The sequence below is a fragment of the Pocillopora verrucosa genome, chromosome 11 (genome assembly GCF_036669915.1).
Source record: "Pocillopora verrucosa isolate sample1 chromosome 11, ASM3666991v2, whole genome shotgun sequence".
Lineage (NCBI taxonomy): Eukaryota > Metazoa > Cnidaria > Anthozoa > Scleractinia > Pocilloporidae > Pocillopora > Pocillopora verrucosa.
In genome coordinates this window covers 8,240,470-8,264,642 of record NC_089322.1, presented here as the reverse complement: position 1 = coordinate 8,264,642, position 24,173 = coordinate 8,240,470, and the positions used below count along the sequence as shown (strand labels likewise).

The following is a 24,173-nucleotide window of genomic DNA, read 5'->3' as shown; positions in this document are numbered from 1 at the left end:
CTTCCATTATGCAAATTTTTCATCAGATAATGTAATTCGTAATTTTTGTGTTGTCTTTTCTTATTTGCGAATTGTCAAAGCTCGGTGAAATAAATTTCAAATAAGATAACAGATTATTTTACAAAGCGCACCGATCTAAATAGAACTAATATGTTTGCCTTCTGTAATGTATTACGTAACATGACGATCAACATTGATCCTTTTTCATCATGAGTCGAATAATTCATCGAATAATGGCTAGAGCTTCAATCAGTTTAGGTCAGTCGTTTGGCCCTCACTCGTTCATTCGTTAGTATAGCTCAACGTCTTGCGTTTGTTTTCGTCCCGTTTATTTTTTCGTTCGTTGAATTAGTTAGCTGGGAAGTTTGGTTGTTAGGTTTGCTTGTTCCTCTTCTAGTGGGTTTCCCTCTCGCGTCTGTTTCATGTGCTCTTTTATTTACCTATTGCTTTATTTCGTCCGATCATCGACTGCTTACAAAGCGTCTGGCTGCTCATTACTCCAGTTACCCTGTGTGCTTTAGCAGCTCCAGCTCAATAGGTTGAACATCGGTTATAAGGGCAGACAATGTGTCTTGTTTCAACGCAAGTCACTGGGGTGATTTCATGCTTTCCCGTGTTATCCTACAATGTCTATCACGTCAATTCAAGCAAACAAATGATAAAAACCAGTAAAATGGGAGAATCGTTGATATCGAAATTATTAATGGAGGGAGGGGGGTGAGTTTCTGAGGAAACTAGGAGTTACGTCTATGGGAGCCAAATTATGTCATCAATTCAGTTGACAAAACCAAACTATCAAAAGTATTATTGTGTCATTGTAAAACATTCTGAACAGCAAAGGTACTTGAAACACTTAGGAATGAACTGTAAAAGTTGTGAAAGTTTCGAACCATGAAAATCACCCCCGCTCCTTATCTGTTATTTAGAATTTTAAAATAGCTCACCATTACAATGCTATGTTTTATGCATGAATGGTTGACAGTGGTTCGTGAAAAGTGTAAAGTGCGTTTTAAGCCAGGGGGCGGGATCACATCTTTTCGCAAGAGCAAGGCAATCAGTAAGAGACAAATAATTTTGCAAAACATGCTTCCCTTAGGTCACAAGTATGTTTTACAGTGGTTTTCGTTTTTCGAAAAGGCGTTTTCCAATTGCACACTGCACATTGCTACCTTAATGCACTTCATGATCCAAGTTGAAAGTTAATACGTGTCTATCTACCGCTGATCAACATTTTAAACATAAACTGAGTTTCATCGACACTCTAACCTTTTTGTTTTCAAATAAAGGCGCCTTTGGAATTGCGAGGTTGATAAGTACAGGAAAACTCACCGAGCCAACTATTTTACACAGACACCATGTATTAGTTATCTGAGCTGTGTGTCCGTGATACGCAGCTAAAAAGTTACAATTCAGTAGATTTAGCTAATCAGTTGTGTTATTGATGGTAGCAGGCCCCAACTTTGTCTACTATATTTATTAAACTTGCATGAGTCGTACTCTGACCGATTGATTTTTAAATCATTTAACAAGAACGTCCGTTGAATACTGCACTTTAACTTCAAAACACTTTTTTTTTACATAAAATTGAATGAAGATGAAAGAGAAAGCAAACACTTAATATATTCTTACTTTTGAAGAGGTTTCCATCTTATGTGGCTATTTCACCGCAGTAAACGTGCCTGCAGGTTTTGTTTTGTGTCAGTAATAACTCAACACTAATTGCTTCTAACAGAATGTACTAAGTAACTGTAAACGATGATATTACAGGTCACCTTAATCCTGATTTTTGGAAAGGAAACATCGTGGACGAGCTAAAATGTGGCTGATGAATACAAAATAACCTTGCATGAACTTTCTTGACTACCTCACAATAACCTGAGGCCGAATGACTTTCGATAAAAGTAATAATCTATATATATCTTATCTATAGGTAAGTGTTACCTCAGGCTTGAGAGAACCACTTACAGAAAAGATTAGTTTAAGTTTGGTAGAGCACGAACATTTCAAACACCAACGCTATTTTTGAAGAAACAAATATATACAAAGAAAGAATGAACAAATAAGTCAGTAACATTACTATGGACGTTAATCATTAAACGTGGAAAAGGTATATAAGTGTGAAAACATTGCATTTTAGCGTAGGACGTCACACATAGGTAATGTGCCTTAAAACAGGAGGAAAACATGAAGTTGGTGATTCTTCTGACGTTTCTTACGCTTTTTCAGGCTGGTAAGAATTTGAGAATGACTCTCTGTCTAGTTTTAGCTTCAGAAAAAATCTGACTTATAATGACTACTATAAGATATTCCTTTATTTCCTTCCTCTAGAAACGATTTTAATTTGTTTCGAGGAAATTGCTCTTTATGGACATCATATGATAGACAATAAAAGGTCGTGACTTAAAATTATCGCACATGTATCTGACCCGAATAACATCAACTTTAATTTCCGTTTGAGAAAGTGAGTGACACTTATTGATTTTCGTTCAATAAAATCAGCTAATCGTAGCAAACTCTTAACAGTTTTTACCGAGTGGATGTCCAGGTGATTAGATTTCAAATGCAATTCTTCATAACGACAACAAAATAAATAATCATAAAGTACTACTAAAACTGAACCAAGATAAAAGAGAGAACACCAAGAAAAATAGTAATAATAATAATAAAAATTAAACTTGATATATCACCCAGATTTTGCTTCGTTTTGCTCCTCTAAAAAACCAAAACACAAATTCTTGAAATTCTGCTTTTCATAGAGGAAGAAAGATAATTTTTTAATCCTACAATTTTTTTCTTTTTGAAAGCGTCATTTATTAAAACAAGTAGGACACCAAATCAACATGAAAAATATCTTTTTGATATTCTTTTTTCCTACATTTGTCATAAAAAAATTATCACTATTAGGTGACGGAAAATACTTAAATCGTTATAGGATATCAAGTTTACACCTCTAAAGGTATTCTTTACGCCTTATCACATATATACCTTATATCGAGATTTTTATACCTATCTGCTTTGTATTTGCATAAACAAGGAAACATGACGTCATCCTCGACCCAGCCCTTTGGCTCATGTAGCGAGAGAGAGTTTGTAGAACAAGCTGTTGGAGTCTGCGAGAAGATATTTTACCTGGAATTGGCAAGGAATCTTACTGCAGATTGCCGGTAAGGAGGAAAAGCTTTCATTTCTGTAAAGGAGATATGATTTTTGTTTGACTGAGCAGTTCCAAAATAAGAACGAATACTTCTTGTCATCAAACTCATATTTTCATAAGGGATCTTTAACACTGGCGCCTAAACAACTTTTGGTTCAAATTTTTAAACTGTAGTATACCTTCTGCTTTTTCGCTCTTTGCCAATATATTTTTTATTCAATCAGTGAGAGACGAGAGAGATTTAAATCATTGTTTATTCACGACAAAGAACGAAACAAACTCACCAGAATACATGACGTATCCACACCAGAATAATTAACACTTTACCGTCTATGGCTGAACGGGTTGAAATTTTCCACGTTTTTCTCCAAACAGCACGGTGCATGCGCAACTTTCAGCATGTTTTGTTAAAAAGACCCGCCAGTGCCTCGGAGGATACTTCAGTGAGGACCAAATAGACTATGCGGTCAACAAAACAGCGCTGTTCTTAAAACAAACTGGCTCGCCTCAGTGGTACTGCTCTAATAAACCAACCAATATGTCATCCTTGGATCCAGACCTCAGAGAGCATTTTCCCTGCAGTGATAAACTCTTCGCTGAGGGATACAAATGTACGAAAGACTTCAGAGAGATCTTCAACACTAACAGGAGTGACCCCAGATTGTGCGGGTGAGTATCTTTTATAGGAAACTTGATGTGTCACGTGTGTGGTTGAGATACTCTCTGTGTTACAGTGCTGCATAGCCTTGCCCGAACAAGAAAAAAAATTGTTTTTTTTTTTACAAAAAGTAGCGATTTTAATCTACATTCAGTCGTTGAAACTGTACGCGTTTTAAGATCTTCTCGAGTATGTTTAACCTACAATATAATTTTCATGTGTCTGTTTGTTTGTCTTTTCATGATAAAGATAATGTGATAAGCCATTCAGTTCTAAAATCCTCAGCCCAGGGTACTGCAACAGTAAGAAATGAACAGGCTTTCTTTCAAGGGTATTGACTTTGCTTAACCGGAGAAAATTGTTGAGGACAACAAATTAAAAGGAAAAAATAAATGGATAAAAAAAATAGAATTAAATGGACATGACTAATGGGGCAGAATTTCAACCCTATTTCTGTAGATTTAAGATATAACTTGACATACATTTATCTCGTAATTTTTCTTCAGAGCTTTTTCTGCTGCCAGGAATTGCACGCAGTCAGTGTTTGATCGTAACTGTAACAGTAGCATTCAGGTACCATCCGAAAACCGGTTCAACCCGTTTTGCAAAAACACTGGAAATGCAACCGTTGTCGCATATCAAGCCCCCGAAAAAATAGACACTAACGGGAATTGTACGCAAACAGTCTTTGATCGTTTCCGTAACGACACCATGCCCGTACCAACGCAAAATCAGTTCAACCTGTTTTGCAATAACACTAGAAATGGGACCACAATCGTATATCAAGCCTCGAGGAGGCCAGAAATCAGCGGTGCACGCAGGAACAAAAAATCGCTTTCAAGGATGTTGAGTATTACGCTCGCAGTGCTGTATGATTTTGTGATAAGGGGTTTGGGGTCGAACTGAAAGACTGGATCCTGGACTGGAAATGAACAGATTGGGTTCGGCACGAAATACCACAGTAATCTGATAAAAGTTGATGTCAAAAACCCATAGATTAAGGAACAAAATAAAGAAGAATCATCGTCCTTCCTGTATCGTCCTTTGAATCTTTAACTTTATTCTCTCGTAAGGTTTAATTTTAGTGTAACATCTACCTTAAGAAGAGCTGCGAGATCGATGTCGATACTGCACACAAGAAACCTGTGCTTTACTCCATTTCATTTCACCGTTTAAAAATTTTAAAATTCCGTCTTGCAGCATTAAACATAAAAATCATAATATTTATTCCATCTAGCAACAGTTACCAAGAATGGCTAATTACTCTCATTTAATCTCTACTTGACGAGTTTAGAATCGATAAAGTAGGCAACTCTGTCAGGGAGCCATAAGTCTGACATAAATAGAATGGGCGTCTTCAATGCGACAATTTCAAAAGCAAAATTCAGACAAACATAAAAACAATGTTGATAAAAAAAGAGAAGGTTTTTTCTAGAATGCTTCTTTTAAATTGTTGTTTTGTTATTATGTCGAGTAGTACAATAGCTCTCCCGGCTGCCATGGACATGGCGCGACGACTGCTTAGAGACCACGTGTATGACGTTAATGAACTACTCCAAGACAAATCATCGTGACGTTAAAAATCTAAATGACTAAAAACACTCTACAATTTATCGTTAATAAAGTGGACTGTACATGTTACTTGGCCATCTATGGGTTACATGATTGATATAGGCTGCCAAGCCGTGCGGCTGATAATTACGGTAGGGCAAATTATTGCATGATGTGAGGGCGATACGGGTGTTTGAGCACTGACAATATAAATATAATGAAGCGGATGCAACGGATCACTGAAAAATTGTTTATGTGAATATTAAAATCATAAGTTGTTTACGCATAAAGAATCACGACATTGATTGAAAACATGGACGCCATCTTATGGGTTTACAGTCATCATCTGTTATTTTTCTAATTATGTTTAAGACCTTCGCTGTTGGTTGGATTTTCTTTTTATCAGGTGAGCTAAACGCCATTAGAGCCAAACTGAACTTCACCATTGCATATATGTGAGCTTCGCCATTGCGCAGTAAATATTCGATAACAATTTGATTCCCTTATTCGCTTTAACATAAAGGTAAAAATTGCAAGACGAGGAAAAATGACTCAGAACAGAGCGATTGTAAGAGACAAATCTCTAAAAAATGCTGCAGACGGAAACGGACTTAATTATGGACTAGACTCTTTCCGCTTTTAGCATATTTATGCTGAAGTTAACAGTGCAAGGTCTACATTTTTACCTCCCCCACGGCTTGTTTTTAATAATTATCACAGTCTGATGTTCCTTTAAAATACTGAATATATGATATAGCCAAATTGTCAGGTTATTATAGAAGACATTTCGATAAATCTTTCATGACAATCGGCATCGTGTCTAAGCCAAGTTGTTCCGCCGTTCCTCCTGTTCTGCCGGAGCTGTGTTAAACATTTGGAGTATAGAAATGAACTAAACAAAATATTGTTTGATATAGGAATCTCTACATTCGTTTGTTTCACGAAGCTTATTGAAATTTATTTTTTGTTACCGCGTCTTCTACCCAAAGCTGTTTTATTAGAAAGATGCAGCGGATTACAAATGGTTGGAAGCTGCACTTTTCAAGAATACATTGACAAGGCTCGACAATGTACGACGGCGTTTATTGCAGATCTACAGAAAGATCCTTTTGTGGATTGCAAGTAAGGAGAAATCAAAAGCGTTTGTTGGAATCTGGATGAAACTTGAATTATTTAGTGTTAAATGGTCTAAAATAGTAACCTTAAACTCGAGAATTGCATAACCATTTACTCTTAATCCTTTAACTCCAGTGAGTGATTAGGACAGAATTTCTCCTTACTAGATCTACACAATATCATGCGGACAAGTGATGAGAATAAAGAAAAAGATCAATTATGGAACTATCACTAATTGATCCGATACCAAATTCTCTCAACTAACGTAATGAGAATCGTTTGGCAGACAGTAAGGAGAATTGCTAATGAGATCTTTGGAGTTAAAGTGTTAAGTTCTCCCTTAAGCCGCAGCTCATTTTCTTTATTAGGCTGACAAGTTCGACGATAGACACACAAGCGATCAAACATTCATTTATTATAAGAAAAAATGATGATCAAACAAATCTCATATAACACGTATATCTTTTCATATCACCTGTTTGTTAGATTAAAAATGCATCGATACTTTGAAGTGAACCTTAATTTTGATCACCTATGAGGGTATAAAAGTAAGGAAAGGTGTCTGGCTGAAGAATAGTAAAGTTATAGAAAATGATGAAAGAATTCCAAAGGGAATAAGAAAACATCAAGTTACTGTTTGAGGAAGATCTTCCGTCTCACAGAGGTCTCTGTCCGTTTTGAAAACGGTAGAAGTTGTGGACAGGTCATTACTTATCGGCGGGGACGGGGGGGAAGGAGGGGGAGAGATCGGTGACGAAATTCACCAGATCCTCTCATAAGGCTCTCTAATACTTTTATGATCCCCTTCATAGGCAGTTAATTGGCAGTCAATCGACTATACTTCCCCCTTATACTCTGTTGGCGTTGACTGGTTCCACCTCAGCTCCTCCCTGAAATCCTCGCGATTAAATTATATGATCCTCAGCCTTTACCCCTACCCCCGCCCAGGCGACAAATAGCGACTGTTCCTTTATATTGATTGACCTTGATGTTGTTATAGTTGTAAGATTCATCTGACAGTTTACATTCTGTTCTTTTGAACCCAGAATAATTTATGACAGAATGGTGGAGTGTACCAAAGATTACGTAAGAGATTGCGTTAGAGGCCTTGTACCCGATAATGATATTGAAGCCTTTTTAACGGAGGCAGCTAAGCAACTGAAATCTGAAGACTTTTACTGCAAGGATGGATTGTTTTCCAAGCCAATTCTGATAGACGAACAGAAAAAAGAAATCCCATGCAATGAAACATTTTTCAACGAATCCAGAGTATGTGGAGACACATTTCAAACGAAGTTTAGGAGAAACAGGGCTGACAAAAGTCTTTGCAAGTATGTTCAATATTTGAGAAAGTATTCTTGGATTGTAGTGCTGAGAAATTAAATGTAGAGAGGAAGGCGCTTTTTGGTTGCACTGAATGTTACAAAAAATAATAGTAATAATACTAGCTTTAGATAGTGAGTGATCAAACAAAATGAATTTTTTTTTTCTGCATTATATTCTGCTATGCACCTCACCTCAAAATTCTTTGGCGTATTCGTTGAATACAAGATTGAAGACGTTTTACTCTTGACTTAAAGACTTTATTTTCATTAATTTTTTCGTATTGTCATTGTTGTCAATAATTATATCAAATTTAATGGCTCAGAATAAGCTACTTACACTCAATTTATAATCATATTTTCATTCATAGGGAATTCACGGCCGCAAAGTCATGTTTAAAGGAAGCAGTCGATCAATATTGTCAATTTGACGCAGACGCAGCGGAAATATTACAACCGGCCTTTGATGGGTACAATCCATTCTGTATTGTTTCATCCGAGGAGGAAGGTGAGATATCATCATAGGCGATAAACAAATAAACAAACAAATAAACAATGTTCAGACACTCTCTGAGGATACTTTTTGCTAACTACGTGATAATATCATATGTGATAATCGTCACTTGAAGAAATGATGTAAAATGAGCTTTTAGGAATCAAAGCATGCCAGGAAACAGAGTTTCAATCAAAGAGCTGAGAATGAAGCAAAAAAGGGTGAAAAGCAAGGATACGGATTGGGAAGAAACAGTTATTTGAAGAACATAAAAACTTCACGTCAAATCAAGGCAAAAAATCCTTGACTTTTCTCCTGTCTTTAACGGGAATGTATCTCGTCCCTCAAAACCTGAACACAACAATGATTTGGTCAGAGCCTCTCAAGATTATCATTAGAAAAACTGATAATGATAATATAGCTATACTGATAATCATACTGAAAACAATAATGATGATGACAACGATAAAATTAAAACGACATACAGTCCATGAAAGCAAAAGGTACATGGTTGAAAATGTGTTCTACTTTGGTTGAGATCCCTTGATCTAATTATTGCCTTTTTCCTTTTTTTCTTGTAATAATCTGATTGACATTTGGTGAAATGGCTCAACCAGATGAAGATGAAGGTTATTATTTACAGGACGCTCAGTTGTTTGATCAGTGTTCTATGATCGCACAGCTGAACAGAACCAGACAGTGTATTACACTTTTTATAAGAAGCCTACAACAAGATCCGCAGGGAAACTGTAGGTTCGTGTCAAGTACTTTGTGATTGATTAATTTAACAAAGACTGAGGGAAATGATGGTAGATATTAATGTCAAACATAGCATCACTGACGAGAGTCAAACAGTCAGCAAATACAGTGACAATAGTAACAACAACCACAACAATAATTCGCTGTTTCGTTTTGTTTTGCTTTTTTTTTCAACTCGTTTTAAGGAGTTCACATATAGTTAATAAACCCGATTTTATTTTTTCCCGTAATTTAAATATTTTTCTGTCAGTGCCGGATTAAAATAAGCGGTTCAAAATTAAAATTAGTATTAACTTATCCATTTAAGGCAAGGAATATAACGTTCACGCATTTTTAGCAAAATTATTTTCGTGTGCTTGTGAGATAAATATATTTATTCGGAGGTCGTTCAAATCATAATTCGCATTTACTAGATTGGTCTGTGCGGAACACGAATAATTCTTATTCTTTTCCCTTCATCCAAAAGCGTGAAATACATTTACATGCAAGACTGTATTGTCTGCATGCTCCGATCCTGTCTTCAGAGGTATGGATTCATCTCTGAAGCTGACATTGAAGTACAAGCTGAAGAGTCCTTGAATCGCACAAACCCCGAGAATTTCTATTGTCGCGGCATGTTAGAGGCACCAAAAGCCTCCTCGGAGGATGAAGATCTTCAGTGCGATGAAGGCTTCTTTGAGGAAGAAGTAAAATGCCTAAAGGAATTCAACGATACTTTTATTGCCAATGTTTCGGATCCGACCCTTTGCAGGTAGGAATAATGCCAATGAAAAATAGAATATAAATTTTGCAGCATGAGATTTAGACGTTCATAATTGGCGCTCAATCTTACAAAAAACATGAAAGAGTTCAGAAATATTTTCATCGCCTAAATATGTCGAACACGAAGTATGAAAACCACACTTTTTATTCTATAGCTGTGCACTGTCGATGGAGGCAGGAAATTTGAGGGATTTAACAAATTCCTTTTGGTTCATGAAACCTGCTGTTTGTTTCATTTACAAATAGTGGGCATGTAAGGTTGAGTGAAGCGAAAGGTCAGAACACTTGTTCACGACATCTTTTATAAAGGGTTAGTAACAAGTTCTTAGAATTCGAGGGTCGCATAATCTTCCCATTTTATTGCGAAATCTTCTTCATCTCGAGTCTCAAATTTTTTCATACAGCCTGGCTGTATGAAAATAGGCTGGCGTTATCGTTGTTAGCAACGATAGTTTGTGCACAAGGCTCTTGCGTGAATGGAATTCATGGACTAATCTTAGTTATACTTCAGCAAAAAATATGTTTTGTGTAAAGAAAATTGTTTAGTCTTGTTCCTGCATGGCGGACAATGATCTCCGCCCTCAGGCGGGTGTCAAATATTTACCATTTACCATCACTTGTTTCATGTACAGGTTTTTAGCATTCCTTCAGCAAAAAATGTAGCTTTTCACATTTTGACTTTGAAAATTTTGAATTTATGTATGAATACTGTGCCCTTTCTCTACTTTAATTTCTGGCAGCAAATTTTCCGAATCTAAACAGTGCCTCAGAGATCTCATAACAACTCGCTGTCCAAGTGGGAGCAGAACATCTTCGCTTGAGTTCGCTTTGATATTTGATGATTACAATCCTTTTTGCTGGAGAGGCATTGATCAAGAACAAGGTACTCCTAACAAAGTACTCCTCTCCTAGCCCCTATGATAATTAATTTGCTTTTTATTGTAGACTTGTTAGAAGCCCTTTTTTGACCATTCCAGTCTGCATGAAAGAGCACAAACTTGTGCCTATTTGGGAATTGTCGTATCCAATGTCACTGCGTACCTACCCCTCCCCTAACTCAACATTAACCCTAAACTTGTTATGAGTTGAACATCGCCGAGTTAGGGGAGGGGTAGGGGCGCAGTTGCTCAGATATGACATCGATCCAAATTTTTGCTCAAATGAACTCCAGTTTGTATCTCAAAAGAGCATTTCTAAAGCTAAAAATTGATTTTCAAATCATGTAAATAAACCTTTTTAGCCTCAGGAATGTTTACCATCAAATGAATCACTCAGTAAGGTCACGAAAATAAAGGAAATGCTCAGCAACCGAAGAAGCTCTTGATTTTTTAATAGTATGGAGAGTATGAAAGGAGAATATGCATACTTATGTCGAAAGGGTTTGAAGCGAAAAGACTTATTTTACTGTGCATTAGATATTACATATCCAATATCATAATTTCACTTTTTTTATGGAAGTCATGCGCGTAATCAGTCTATGTCTTAACTATTTTTATTGTGGTCTTTTACTCTTCTTTCTCAGATGCAGCCCTCCCGTCGCCTACAGAAGAATTTAGCGACCCATGTTTAGCTGAATTTCCAACAGCTCCGTTATTATTACGATCAAAAGGAAGAACTCTTTCTCAATCTCATTTTCTATCGTTTGTCTTTTTTTACAATCTTCTCGGCTACTTGACAACGTGGATAAGTCCTCTAAATCAGAGGTAATGCAAAAGCAAAAATCCTCTAGATTAATTGTTCGTAAGTTTGCAGCAATATTTAATAAAGCATCATATTTAATTTAAGTAAATGAATGCCGTTAAAAGCCAGAATAGTTGTCTTTGTTGAGAACAGTACTTGTGTTTCGTGGTTTCTTTGGTTCATTTCACATAACAAAAGGACGCAAACAAACAAGCAAATAAATGACAAATAGTGATGATTGTTTCCCATTCTCCTTGGAAGGTTCCGGCTAACTTTGAACGGTTGCGTAGGATGTCCGACGGTTCATCTGATTTCAGACAGTTTCGTTTGATTTCGGAGAGTTACGTCTGATTTCGGATAGCTCCGTTTGATTTCGGAGAGTTCCGTTTGATTTCGGAGAGTTTCGTTTGATTTCGGATAGTTCTTTTTTAATTTAAGTCGGTTCTGTCGGATTTTGGACTCTTCCGTCCGAAACGGTTTCAGTTAGAAGACCAAAATCGGAACAGAACAATTTTATTTTTAATATCGGACAAGCAATAAAACACAACTCTTAACTACTATAGACTGGCTGCCTCGAACAGCTCTCGAGGCAATTTGCTGTCCATGCTATACATGCGTATATCAACATTATTATTATTACACTGCTATAAAGGTTTTTGTGTCGGTTGAAATTAAACAGGGCAACGATTTTCATAAATACTAACGTGAAAAGCGTCATCATGAATAAAAATTTGTGTACCATGTTCTTCAATACTTTGAACACAAGTTTTGAAAATCCCCACTTTCACTTCTTTTTTGTATTAGCTTCTTTGTCATCTTTCATCCGAGGAACTCTGATTCATAAAATTATGCATTGCAGCAGTCAGCCAATCACTTTCGGTTTACGAGATTATATTTATATCTGATCCCTCTACAAAGAAGGAACAAAAATTTCAAACCAAACCATCAGTCACGTGACACTACTTGTCTCAATCAAATGATCGTACTGTCTCACTTTCCCTCTTAAATAGTCGTCATTATCAGATAGATATAAAGACGCATCGAAGTTCATTTTTCCCGTTTGCCGTTGCCTTAAAAATTACGCAAAAAGAAAAATATTAGCTTATGTTATGGTCAACAGTTCTTCATGGGCATCTACAATGCATTCTTGTCTCCCAGTTCTGTGGTTAAAGATTAGGACGCCATTGATGGAATCTCGCTCCAGTGCACTCTCAGAGTAACATCGCCACAGTCTCCCGGAAGTGGAGTTTACTCGACCGAACAGCGCTTTCATGGCGCTAGGGCAATTGTATGAATTGATGGCGTGCTTATCATTGCATCTGTCATCCCGAAGAGACTGAACTGTATAGTCTGGGAAAAATGCAGATATTACCGTTAACATCTATTCAGGAAGGTCAGGTGTTTAGCGGGGGAGGGGAGGGCATGTTTGTAATGGGAAAGGATAAAGTAGTTGATCGTAAGTTGAACCTTACATCCAGTGTTTTAGTTTTGAAAACTGGTTGAATATCATTTCAGAATTCTTTCGGAGATATCAAATAAAAAATACCTATTACCGAAGCAACAGATAAGTGAAAATACGGTTGAAAAGTAGACTTATAGTTGACATTTCTTAGATTTCTTTTCCTAATTGCGCACTTAGCAATTTTATCGCGTACATCGCTAATTTTCTCACTTACCCGTTCAGCAAGTAAGTGATTATAAGATCAGCTCAAGATCAATTAAATTTTGAATCTCCGAGATCATATTCAAAGGAATTAACACTAAATTTCATCCAGGCTGACCTATTTTTGAGACCGGTTATTATTTATCACTAATAATATTCTTATAATCCCTCTTTAGTAGCAGTTAATAGGCAATAGATAATAATAATAATAATAATAATAATAATCCATAGTGCCCTTCATACTTTGCGACGACTGATCCCCTTTCCGTTACGCCTGAAAACCTTGTGATTGCCCCAAATCTTCGAATTTCTACTCTCTCTCCCCGCGCGCGATAAAAAATGACTGGTGACTTACACATATAAACTGTACCTGGCACTAAGCACTCCGAGTTTTCGATCAGTTGTATGTCTCCGTGGAAACCATTCCTGAATGAGCCCCAGCTCACCTCCGTCCCCCAACTGGAGCGACAATCACGTGACAGGGTCACTATAGTGTTAAAATCCAAAAGAATATCCCAGAAGTTGACACCTGTGATTTTCCCTACAAACGATTTTTCCAGGACAAACTTGCTTTTAGAATCATCGAAACCCTGTCCGATAATGAAGTTCCCAGAAATATTTAAAATGCGGTCTGTTTTCAAATTCATCACAGCAGAAAGTTCTCCATCACTATAAATATTTACACTAACAGCTAATCTGCGCCATGTGAAACAAACGTGATGCCATTGGTTGTCTGTTAGTCGTAGACTTGTTGTGTTCCTGAAAAAATTTATGAGAACAGAGTCAAAATTACCAGGTTCACGTATTGAAAAGAAAAACTCGCCATCATTTTTCCCAAGAGAGCATGATAAAAAATCATGCAATCTGATTGTTGCAAACCTTAGAGCGGGAAATCCTTTTTCTTATCTCTGCCCAAAAACCTGAGTTACAATAGAGCGAGGAGTTGTTTGGCGGTTGAGCGTGATGAGTGCAGTTCGTAAAAATATTTCGATCAGGTTTGCTGTGTCGTTATCGCACGATACTCACCCTTTGTCCTCATTGTATCTGAAATCCAGATTGCCATCTGAAGATACCGCGAGAAGAAAACTGTCATTGATGGAGTCTTTATTGTACGGGACGTATTGAAAGAGAGTTCCCTTTTCTTCCGTCTTATACCATGCACATACTGTGAACCTCTTCACAGTGTCTTTGACCGAAAAGCTGGTGTTGGCAACATTTTTTGTCGAACGGGTCGGAAAGTAAAGAGTGAAGTCACTTTCTTCCTCTACAGACAGTAATATCAAATTTACACATGAATTATTAATCATCACTCTGGTAAAATTTTTTTATCGATATCTAAATTCAGTTACCTCCTAGAAAAGCCGAAGCCAGTCCTTTTTATAAAAGAGAGAAATATTGTGTGATTACGGTTTGATTTATTTATAAGTATTAGGGGGGCACTATGGTAATCAGCCAATAAGGAAAGAGGATTTAAACCACGTAATACTCACGAACCAATCATTGAAGTATACGATTGGTTCATTTGTTCTACGTGATACAAAATACTCTTCTCTGACTGATTGTACCAAAGTGCCCCCTTATTTACTAACCCACTATCCGACCTTGCCAAGAGTTTCCTTAATGATACAGCTTTTATAACACAACCCCTGGGAAAAATCTCCTAGGAAAAATGTTTCAGCACATCTTCATGGGAAATACCTTTATGGACGTCTTCTGAATTAATAGCTTCCTTCAGAGGTAAAAGCGCTCCTGGAATATCATCCTTAAGAGCAAACCAGGAAAAGACGTTTCCGCTCTCTCTGCCATTTCCTCGGTATAAGGCGACAATGGTACGTTTCTCCAAGATAGTTCCCCAGATATTAAGACCACCCACGTAGCCAGCTAGTGCAGATTGACCGAAAGCTCTTCCTAAAACCAATTTGGTTTGTGCTGGGAAGGAGTAAACGCGTTGCAGCTCATCAATGCTGGCCACTTTACCATCCACCATAACTTCAAAATGTCCCGTTGTGGAATCCCAAAGGGAGCAGAAAAAATGTGATCGTTTATCTAGAAGCGGAAAATTTAACCACCTGCCGGAAAGAGAAATGTTTTAAAAATGTGGTGAGATCCGGTTTCTTACTTACACCGTTGTCTTTTCAGAAGAAAATTTGCCAAAACAGCACTGTTACATTCTTAAATTTCGTTGACTCAGCTGTATTCAAAAACCTACCTGACAGTTTTCTCATTCATGTTGAACATTCCTCTGTAACCTTTAAATTTCAATCCAAAGTAGGAGAAGGTGTCATTTTTTAAGAGTGAAATCATGGCACCTGCCTTTTCCATTTTTGGCGCGTAAATCCACAAACACATGGTAAACTTGATTAGTTCTTGAGGAATGATAGCTGTGACATTTAACAAATCTTCTCGACGTTTTTTCCCGAAGTGGACACTATACAACTTAGTGGAATCTGTTGGTACAAACACAGGGCGTAAAAATGAAGTCGTGCCACATCCTTACTACGCATGCACGAGTAACACGGCTAAACGACTGCGCAAGCTCTTAGCTGCCAAAGCCCAACCTTTTCTTTTTTGTTTTGTTTTACACAAAAGGCGTGTTCGTTCATTGTGGATATGATGTAAAATGAATGTTTAATCGCTTTCCTCTCGACACAAAGACACTTTTAAGAGTACACCGCGACGTTTTAAGTTTATCTGTGTTTGTCACGATTTACCTAAATATGTGGCGTTAGAAGGACATATTCGTACGTCTCCGCGCAGACCACTCTGCAATCCTAGTAACCGCCAGTCTACATGGTCCCCAAAGCCTCTACTGCTGCAGTTGTGAGTGTATGACATAAATTCCCTTGAAATATTTATCCAACGACTCCAAATGTTAAAATGCGAAATTTTTCCTAAAGAAAAAAATTGGCATTTTCAAGTGTAACAACGTGTAATATATTTTGTTTTGAGCTTTTTCTTCTTTGTTACATTTACTGCGGTTCGTTTTCGATCAAACAGTCATTTCGTTTTCTGTCACTTCCAGTCGGGTCTTTCAATCCATCAGTCAGTCAAGTAGTAAGCCCGCCTGTTCGTCGGTTGGTCGATTGTTCAGCCAACAACCCAACCCGCCAATTACTACATTAATCATTCGATTACTTTTAGACAGTAATTGAGTCAGTCAGTCAGTCAGTCATTCAACCAGACAGTCATTCAGTCAATCAACCAATCAGCCAGTCAGTCTGTCAGTTAGTCAGTTAGTTAGTCAGTCAACCAGTCAGTCAATCAGTCAGTCAACCAGTCAGTCAGTCAGTCAGTCAGTCAGTCAGTCAGTCAACCAGTCAGTCAGTCAGTCAGTCAACCAGTCAGTCAGTCAGTCAGTCAGTCAACCAGTCAGTCAGTCAGTCAACCAGTCAGTCAGTCAGTCAGTCAATCAGTCAGTCAGTCAGTCAGTCAATCAGTCAGTCAGTCAGTCAGTCAGTCAGTCAACCAGTCAGTCAGTCAGTCAGTCAACCAGTCAGTCAGTCAGTCAGTCAGTCAACCAGTCAGTCAGTCAGTCAACCAGTCAGTCAGTCAGTCAGTCAATCAGTCAGTCAGTCAGTCAGTCAGTCAGTCAACCAGTCAGTCAGTCAGTCAGTCAACCAGTCAGTCAGTCAGTCAGTCAGTCAACCAGTCAGTCAGTCAGTCAACCAGTCAGTCAGTCAGTCAGTCAGTCAACCAGTCAGTCAATCAGTCAGTCAGTCAGTCAGTCAATTAGTCAGTCAACCAGTCAGTCAGTAAGTTAGTCAGTTAGTCAGTCAACCAGTCAGTCAGTTCATCCGTCTTCGAACAATCCATAAATCAAGTTAATTTCAATAACACATCTCCACATATTATTTATTTTTAAAACAGAATTGGATGATTAGTCTCCGATATCCAACCTTCAAATGAACCATTCAAACGTTGATTGGGCAACGCCCTCTGCCCAAGAATAAGCTGCTCCCTTCCTTCAAACAATCTTACGAGATTAGCTGCCTTATTGTCGGGAAGCCCTTTCAGACTGTCCACGAATAAGTTGAGGCTGTCTTTCGGGTATTGCTTACTCAGGCATAAGTGATGCCAGTGACCGTCGTTGATTGGTGCAATGTAGAATGCTCTATGAATGAAAAGATGTAAAAAATATGAACCAAAATCGCATATCTTACAATTGAACCACATTATCATCTCAGTTATGATTGGTTAAACCTTTTTCAACCAAGAAGGATAGATATGTCTAACAACAGTTCCAAATGGATGGCACTTATATATGTTAGTATTTTGCGAAATGAAAAATTCAAATAGAAAAATAAAGAGAAATAAATAGACAAATAAAAAAAGAATTTGACGCTTTCTTCGTGATGGACTCATAACGAATAAATCTTTAGTCTCTTTAGTGTAAATTCTATTTTATCACTTGAACTGTGATGTGTTATTTTTAACTGCTTTCCTGGTTTTTGTGACAGAAGCTCCAAGAGCAATAAGTGGTCTGTGCGCAATGTCTTAAAACCTCATCATCATTATTTTTATTTTTATCATTATTATTACTTTTATTATCATTATTCTTACAGGATAGAATGACGCTATTTTCTAGTGAGAAGTGATATGTTGCTTGGCCGAATTGTCCATCAATCTTCGAGAGCTGGAAATTCAAGATATTTTATCGAGGGGCGGGAAACAACCTCGAGAGAGAATCATGCAGCAAGAAAATACTCTAGATTTGCCTTGGAATATAAGCACCAACTCAAGGCTCTGTTTATCGCATGCAATAAGAATCATAAATACCTCTCTTTTCCTTTAGTTACCAAGACGCATTTTCCAGTTTCACTACACTGAAAATAAGTTGCTGATCCGTACGAAAAAAGAGTCAAGTTGCCTTTTTCTGAGGTCTGCAGCCACAAACAAAGTGTGAATGTTTCCAGTGGGTTGATATTTCCATCAAAAACAACAAAGTTGGAAGTGTTGTCGGAGGGAAAGTGAAGGTTGAAATGATCGGCATCAGCTAAAAAAGCAGTCGATAAAATGTGCAAACATTTTGACAATGTATGGTTTTATGAAAGTAGTTGGAGGGTTTAGTGTTCTTTGGCGAGTTTTCGAACTCATTTTTGTCGCTTAAAGGTCAGCTCCCTCGGCTCGACTAGTTCAAAAGTAGAGCGGTTATTGTCTCTAGTATTCTGTCTATGCGTTGAGAGACGTGTAGAACAGAGCTGGGATTTCGCGACTCAGGGACGATTACGCCGAATTTAATTTCACTCGCTTAATAACACAAATGATGTTGAGGTATCAATTAGGTTTACGAATTGTCGTTCTATCAGCATGCGAAGTCGTGTATTTGTAATATATTAAGAAAACATAAAATAAAATCATTAAATTCGAAATTTTCTATCATTTTCTCTTGTCTTGCAAGCCACCATGTTGCTTCAGTTGCCATGGTGCATACAGTTTGATTCAGTTCTGTTGTCAACCATTGGTAATGACTTATGTACCCTAACAAGACACCAAACCTGTCCAGAATTCGCAGCGGTCCCCATATGTTTTCTTGTGAGCACATTCACACTTGAAAGTTGACTCTCCTGAACAACTTTCAAGACAGCGAGCTAGATTCATGCAAGGAGAGGACAAGCATCCCTACAACAAATCAAAAGATATTATTTGTTGCTAAAGAGAGCAAGCATGTCCTTTGTAGATATCAATTTATATTGTTTAATTGAATTGATTGATCAATTTTGGAGGATTTCTAGTTTGGTGGTGCGGGATTTCCCATTGACATCTCCCATGATGCTTCTCTTCACCCAGTTATCGGAAATGTTTTAACGAAAAATGTTTGTCGACCCGACCCAAACCCCCTTCGTACGTTCACTCCTTCTTCACTGTTGCATCGTTTATCATGGCGCTTCGTTATGCTAACTGAACGCTGGGCTACTATTTAAACACTTTCCTTCCCTTTCACTGATTCCTAGTTGATATTCATTTTTCTCTTGTTTACTTGGGAAAAGGAAGCTTAATTTCTGCAGCCTGCAAAACGTTTACAATAGGGATGTGTAATTGGGAAAGGTTCTCCAACTTTCCTGTAGAATTTCTCGTTATATTATACTTCAGTACAGTCAAACCCTTTATATAATGTCTGAGTAAGTCTGAATCCTAAACAGAGTACATCTCTTTTTTGCATAAAAACTGGTAATATTTACTAACCAAGTGGCTGGCTTCGTAATGCACAAGTCCATCAGACTTTTTGCACTCGGAAGGTGAGCATATACTTTGTGTGGCGTCATTCAGCTGACAGTTACCCTGCACGCTTTCATTTGAATTAAAACTGAAAGATCTGCATTCACGAGTCGCTGTACACTCCATTGCACAGTCCAAGAACGAGACAACTGTCACCCTTTTGATCTCATGATTCAACAAGACAAATCCTAGGGTTAAGGTATGGAAAAAAATTCATAATTACTCCTTTCCCATCTCTCATTTGCTGTTATTGTTTAAGTGTTTTTTTCAATCCTGAGGTCATTCCAAAACGCAGCTTCGAGTAATTACAACAACGAACAACGGAGAAAGTTCTCTTTAAATTGTAAAATGGCCAAGAAATTTTGAAAACATCATTACATTTATCTCTGAATTTTATAAGAATAAAAAGCAGATCTGTTTTGACTAAGATTATTCTACCGTTACCGACAATTATAGCCAAGTTTTGAGACAAAAAATACATGCAATTTGAACGGTACATAGTTGCATAACTAAGTATGTTCATCCATCTTATTTTAAATATCTTTAAATGTTCAGACAATAACATTCGCTTACCTGTTCCAACAAGTTCAAATCGTTTGGTTTTTGAGCACGATCCCGTGAGAGTTCGAACTACGCACGGGAAAGTCAGAGAGAGGAGAACTATCATCGCTACCTGAAGAGAGGACATATTAAAATGATTATAACACAAACAACTTGGTGAGCACAATATGTTATAATGCCTAATTGCATCATTGAAATAAAGGCGATAAGGCTTTTAATATTGAGATTAGTGATTAAGAGGGTGACAATTATACGGTGAAAATTAAATTCATTTTGTACAATAAGTGTTAAAATATTTCAATAGTTTGATTCCGAATTGTACTCTGTCCCCATTTTGCTCTATAGCTCTTCAAAAAAGACAAATTTAGGTGATCCAGTGACAACAACCCACCTCTGGAAGGCCGAGATTTTCAAGTACTAATGAATATGATCGCGCAAAAAGAGAGGTTAAATTTTACGTTATTACAAACAGGCCAAAAGTAAAATAATTGCAATCTGATTTCGGCCGTTTTAAGACGAGTGAAAATATTTTCTGTAGCTTAAACAAGTTATTTTTCGCTATTCTTTTATAGTGAAGATTTGGAGATTTTATGAAAAATAAGTGAAATCCGAGTTTAGCTATTTTGTATGTGTTTAAGCACGCAATCATTTTGCTTAGAATGGCCCAATGATGGCCACTTCTTCCAACGACATTATGCCACGGAATCACAAGACAGCATTACCAACTCTATTTGTTTCAGTTATTAATGATTGTATTTCATAGCAAGTGCTAATGGATTTTTTGGTTAAAGAGAGTCATTTGACTATCTTAAAGGCAACAATTACAACCGAAAAAAGCAATTTTCTTCATCGTTGGTTTTGTTTCATTTTTTTACTATTTTAGGCTCGGAAAGAAGGGAAATTGTAGCGTTGTTTAGTAGTTTTTGAATGTGAAAATTGTAATGCAATTACTGATGATAATTTCATGGAAAAAAAATCCGTTAGGCCTCTTGTAGCGGAGCTCGCAGAGCGTAGCCCCATAATTATACAAAATGGTAGTAGTAACCCATCAAGCCAGAAAAATTTGGACTTATGACCGCACGACAGTACAACCGACCGTCCAAGGTGCTACTTTTAACATGCGTGGTCAACTGTACCGCGGGCACGCCAACGCCACGGCTTTGTCCAGTAGTCCAGTGGTTAGTGCACCGGGCTCCGAGTCGTACGACCCGGGTTCCAGTCCTGACCGGGGCGAGGCGTTGTGCCCTTGCGACATGCGGGAAAAAAGGCAAACTCCGCTTTTAGGCTTGGCTAAATCTATACATTATTTCACTTCATTAGGGAAAAAACCACGAGATGAGGAATTAGTAATTATTTGTCTCTCAGAGAGGGGGATGGGGTGGGGTGTGTTGGGATTAGGATGTTGGTGGATCACGTGGTTTTCCGAGGAAACGGAGGGGGGATCAGTCGTCGCCAACAGAGTATAGAAAATTAACTACCTATTAACTGCTAATGAGTGGGGGAGGGATTGGGGGGATTGTACAAATTTGCATTATACAAATCTGGAGTAATTTTCATCTTACGACCAAAATCCTAAAGCTTTGCCCTCCCACTCAGGTGACAAATAACCATCCGTTCCTTTATATTGGTGTAGCGCGAGTCAACTCACCGTCTCTCAAACGTCAAACAACCTCGCAGCGTGGGTTCCGCCAAGCGTGTAGCGCACGACATAATCCCGATACTCGCGCACCACACACTCGCTGCGTTATGTGCCACGAAATTTTAAGCACTTGTCTGCTATAGCCGTAGATTTAGTTTCTTTCGGCTCCTAAATCTGAAGAAAACAAAAAATAGAACATAACATTCGCACAATGGTAACAAAAACATCTCGGTAAGAACATTATGCAGAGTTCAAATCTAATTAGTCTTACTGACGTGTCAAACTGGCACTAAAGTTAGATCAACAGGCATGGAAGTCGGCTAAAAGCGTAGAAAAATCTCCTATTTAGGAAAGATGAAGCGTTAGTTTCTGTTCACTCCAATTCCTTTAAAGAAATTGTCCTGCAGCGGACAAATTAGTAAAAATACATTTTGCAGAGTTCAGTTCTAAACGGCATGGACTTACATTAAACTTTTCAATATTTTCCCCAATGTTGGTCGTGTCAAAATGGCGTTCAAACGTGTAAAACAAATGTTGTCTAGTGTAATCTAGAAGTCTGACCATGAGCGTAGCAGAATCTCTCAGGTTAAGAGAGATGTAGCGTTGGTTTCAGTTCTCTCCAATCGCTATGAAATTACGTCGCAGGGAATTAATTGATGGCCTAGTAGCGTAGAAAATTAAATTAATCAAGCGACAACGTAACATCAGCAACAGCGGCAGCGAGAATGTGCACGTGCGTTTGAAAATGATCAATTTCCGTGTCGTTCATCGCAAAACAACAACCTGGAATAATCTCAATTGCGTTTATTTTGGTGAGCAGATTGAAAACTTTTAAAAATATATCTCGAATATTTTTTGAATACAGTAGTCGGAAAGAAGAGACATGAAAAAGGCTTGAGCACAAGACAGGTGATCTGAAGGCTTGTATTCAAAAGTATGCCCCATTACATGTTTTTTTCGCTGCTGAGCACTAAAAGGATTTAACATACGACATCGATTTAATGAAAACGCTTTTATCACATTTAAGCCACGAATGACATTAGAGACGCTGTGAAGGGAAACTAGGTATGAGCCAATAACACTGATTAATTTTGATGGTATAGGTAGAAGGAACAGTTATGGTAAAATCGACGACAGGAATTTTTTGAATCGGTTTGAAATCGCTTATAAAATTTAAAGAGATGAAGAATGGCGAACAGTTTTGAGCTTTGATACTGTTTCTAATTAAACATTACGCAGAGAAAAAAATGGCAATCGAATTCACCCAAAAAGGATGAATTACCGTTAATACATCTCGTTTCCCATTCTGCGGGAACGTGTGAAAGATTCAGTCGGTGAGGAGCCAAAGCTTGAAGCGTCCGACAGCTTTAGCGTCTCTTTACATGGGTTAATTTTCATTATCAACTCAGTCAATAAAACCAAATTATTTTGCTACATCCCTATCGACGGAACACCACAGTTTCTTTAGAAACTTGCTCCCTTTCATCATCAATTAATTTTTCAGGGACAGGGAATGGAACGTGAACTAATAATTTTTTTGCGTATTGGAAAACGTATCAATGCAAAATTAAACAGGAAATGCTGAACATTTGAATGATTTGACACTTTATGTTTGAATTACGAGACCATTTGCGAAAATTGGATTAGAAATATTTTCTTTCTTGTTCTTCGTTTGCAATAAAGTAGTTATAAAGTAGACAAGGTAAACGGTAGTTTTTCTTCACCAAATGGCATCCTTTTACCTCAAGAAGAAAAAGCGGTCAATTTTTTCGCATCTAAAACTTAAAACTCAGCAAGAAAAGTTTAAACGTTGTTTACGCTAAAGTTCGATCGAATACGAATCATCTGTTAAGTCAAAAAACTTATTTCGGACAAAAATCTCTGTACTTTACATGTCTTAATTGTTGTTATTTTAGAGCGATTGCGGAGGTCTTTCGAAAAATAAACATTTGGTCAAAACACAATAACTACAATGTAACAGGAAGCGCATCCGTTGACCAGTGCTATTATAAATATATTCGAAATAAAACGGGAAAAACTTAGTTCTAATGACATTGTACTGTTGACACAAATGTCACTATCGTTTTACGAATTAACTCCGCTTCCTCAAGAATGTTTTTAATTAATTATATTGTTTTATCTTTTGGAATTTCGATACACAATGATTTTTGTAAAATATTAAGGGCGTAATTCCTTGGGTTATTTTTTCCAACTGACCTTTTTTCATAACCTGGCTGTTTTGACGCGCGAAAGAAAGGTCTCACCGGGATGATGGCTGTTGAGGCTGAAGGTTAACATTTTGACGAATTTTAGGCTTATGGAAACATCTTTCAATTGTTGTCAACTGAATTTTTTGTCGCTAACTTTTTTAACGGCCAACAGTTACAATTTTTCAATTTTTACGCCTTACGGCTAAATTTTTGTGGCTGTTTTACGGCTAACTCCGTTAAGCCCCTCCAGAAACATATCCCCTGTGTACCGTGTACGTATGAAAAATTTACATAAGGTTAATCAATGTATTCAAATATGCTCTTCCAGAAAAACGTAAACATAATTGCTAATCGAAGTTTTCTCAGCGAATATCAAATGAAATTTTTGC

At 37.5% G+C, this 24,173-nt stretch overlaps 3 protein-coding genes across 4 annotated transcripts in view; 1 reads left to right on the top strand and 2 right to left on the bottom strand.

Moving 5' to 3' along the window:
* Nucleotides 1-5,643: 5,643 nt before the first annotated feature.
* Nucleotides 5,644-11,673, top strand: LOC131789843 (uncharacterized). Of its 2 annotated transcripts, none has more exons than XM_059107017.2 (8): nt 5,644-5,769; nt 6,353-6,485; nt 7,526-7,810; nt 8,173-8,309; nt 8,912-9,047; nt 9,520-9,804; nt 10,556-10,698; nt 11,338-11,650. In XM_059107017.2, exons 1-8 carry the CDS (start codon nt 5,691-5,693, stop codon nt 11,520-11,522), a joined length of 1,383 nt encoding a protein of 460 aa, XP_058963000.2. In that variant the 5' UTR covers nt 5,644-5,690; the 3' UTR covers nt 11,523-11,650. The 2 variants fall into 2 exon arrangements, with proteins under 2 accessions (XP_058963000.2, XP_058962999.2); XM_059107016.2 differs by having other exon boundaries at nt 5,690-5,769; nt 6,365-6,485; nt 11,338-11,673.
* Nucleotides 11,674-11,713: 40 nt separating this feature from the next.
* Nucleotides 11,714-18,183, bottom strand: LOC131789814 (uncharacterized). The gene is made up of 8 exons (XM_059106987.2): nt 17,935-18,183; nt 17,055-17,269; nt 15,870-16,049; nt 15,368-15,605; nt 14,857-15,227; nt 14,185-14,422; nt 13,529-13,917; nt 11,714-12,845 (listed from the first exon to the last, which is right to left on the bottom strand). Exons 3-8 carry the CDS (start codon nt 15,991-15,993, stop codon nt 12,598-12,600), a joined length of 1,608 nt encoding a protein of 535 aa, XP_058962970.2. The 5' UTR covers nt 15,994-16,049; nt 17,055-17,269; nt 17,935-18,183; the 3' UTR covers nt 11,714-12,597.
* Nucleotides 18,183-24,173, bottom strand: part of LOC131789848 (gem-associated protein 2-like) — a 21,084-nt gene continuing 15,093 nt past the window's right edge. Inside the window, exons 11-14 of the transcript XR_010719067.1 lie at nt 21,584-21,748; nt 19,948-20,047; nt 19,342-19,562; nt 18,183-18,777 (exon numbers count right to left, since the gene is read on the bottom strand). The gene's annotated coding sequence lies outside the window, so the exon portion shown is untranslated. The remainder of the gene's footprint in view (nt 18,778-19,341; nt 19,563-19,947; nt 20,048-21,583; nt 21,749-24,173) is intronic.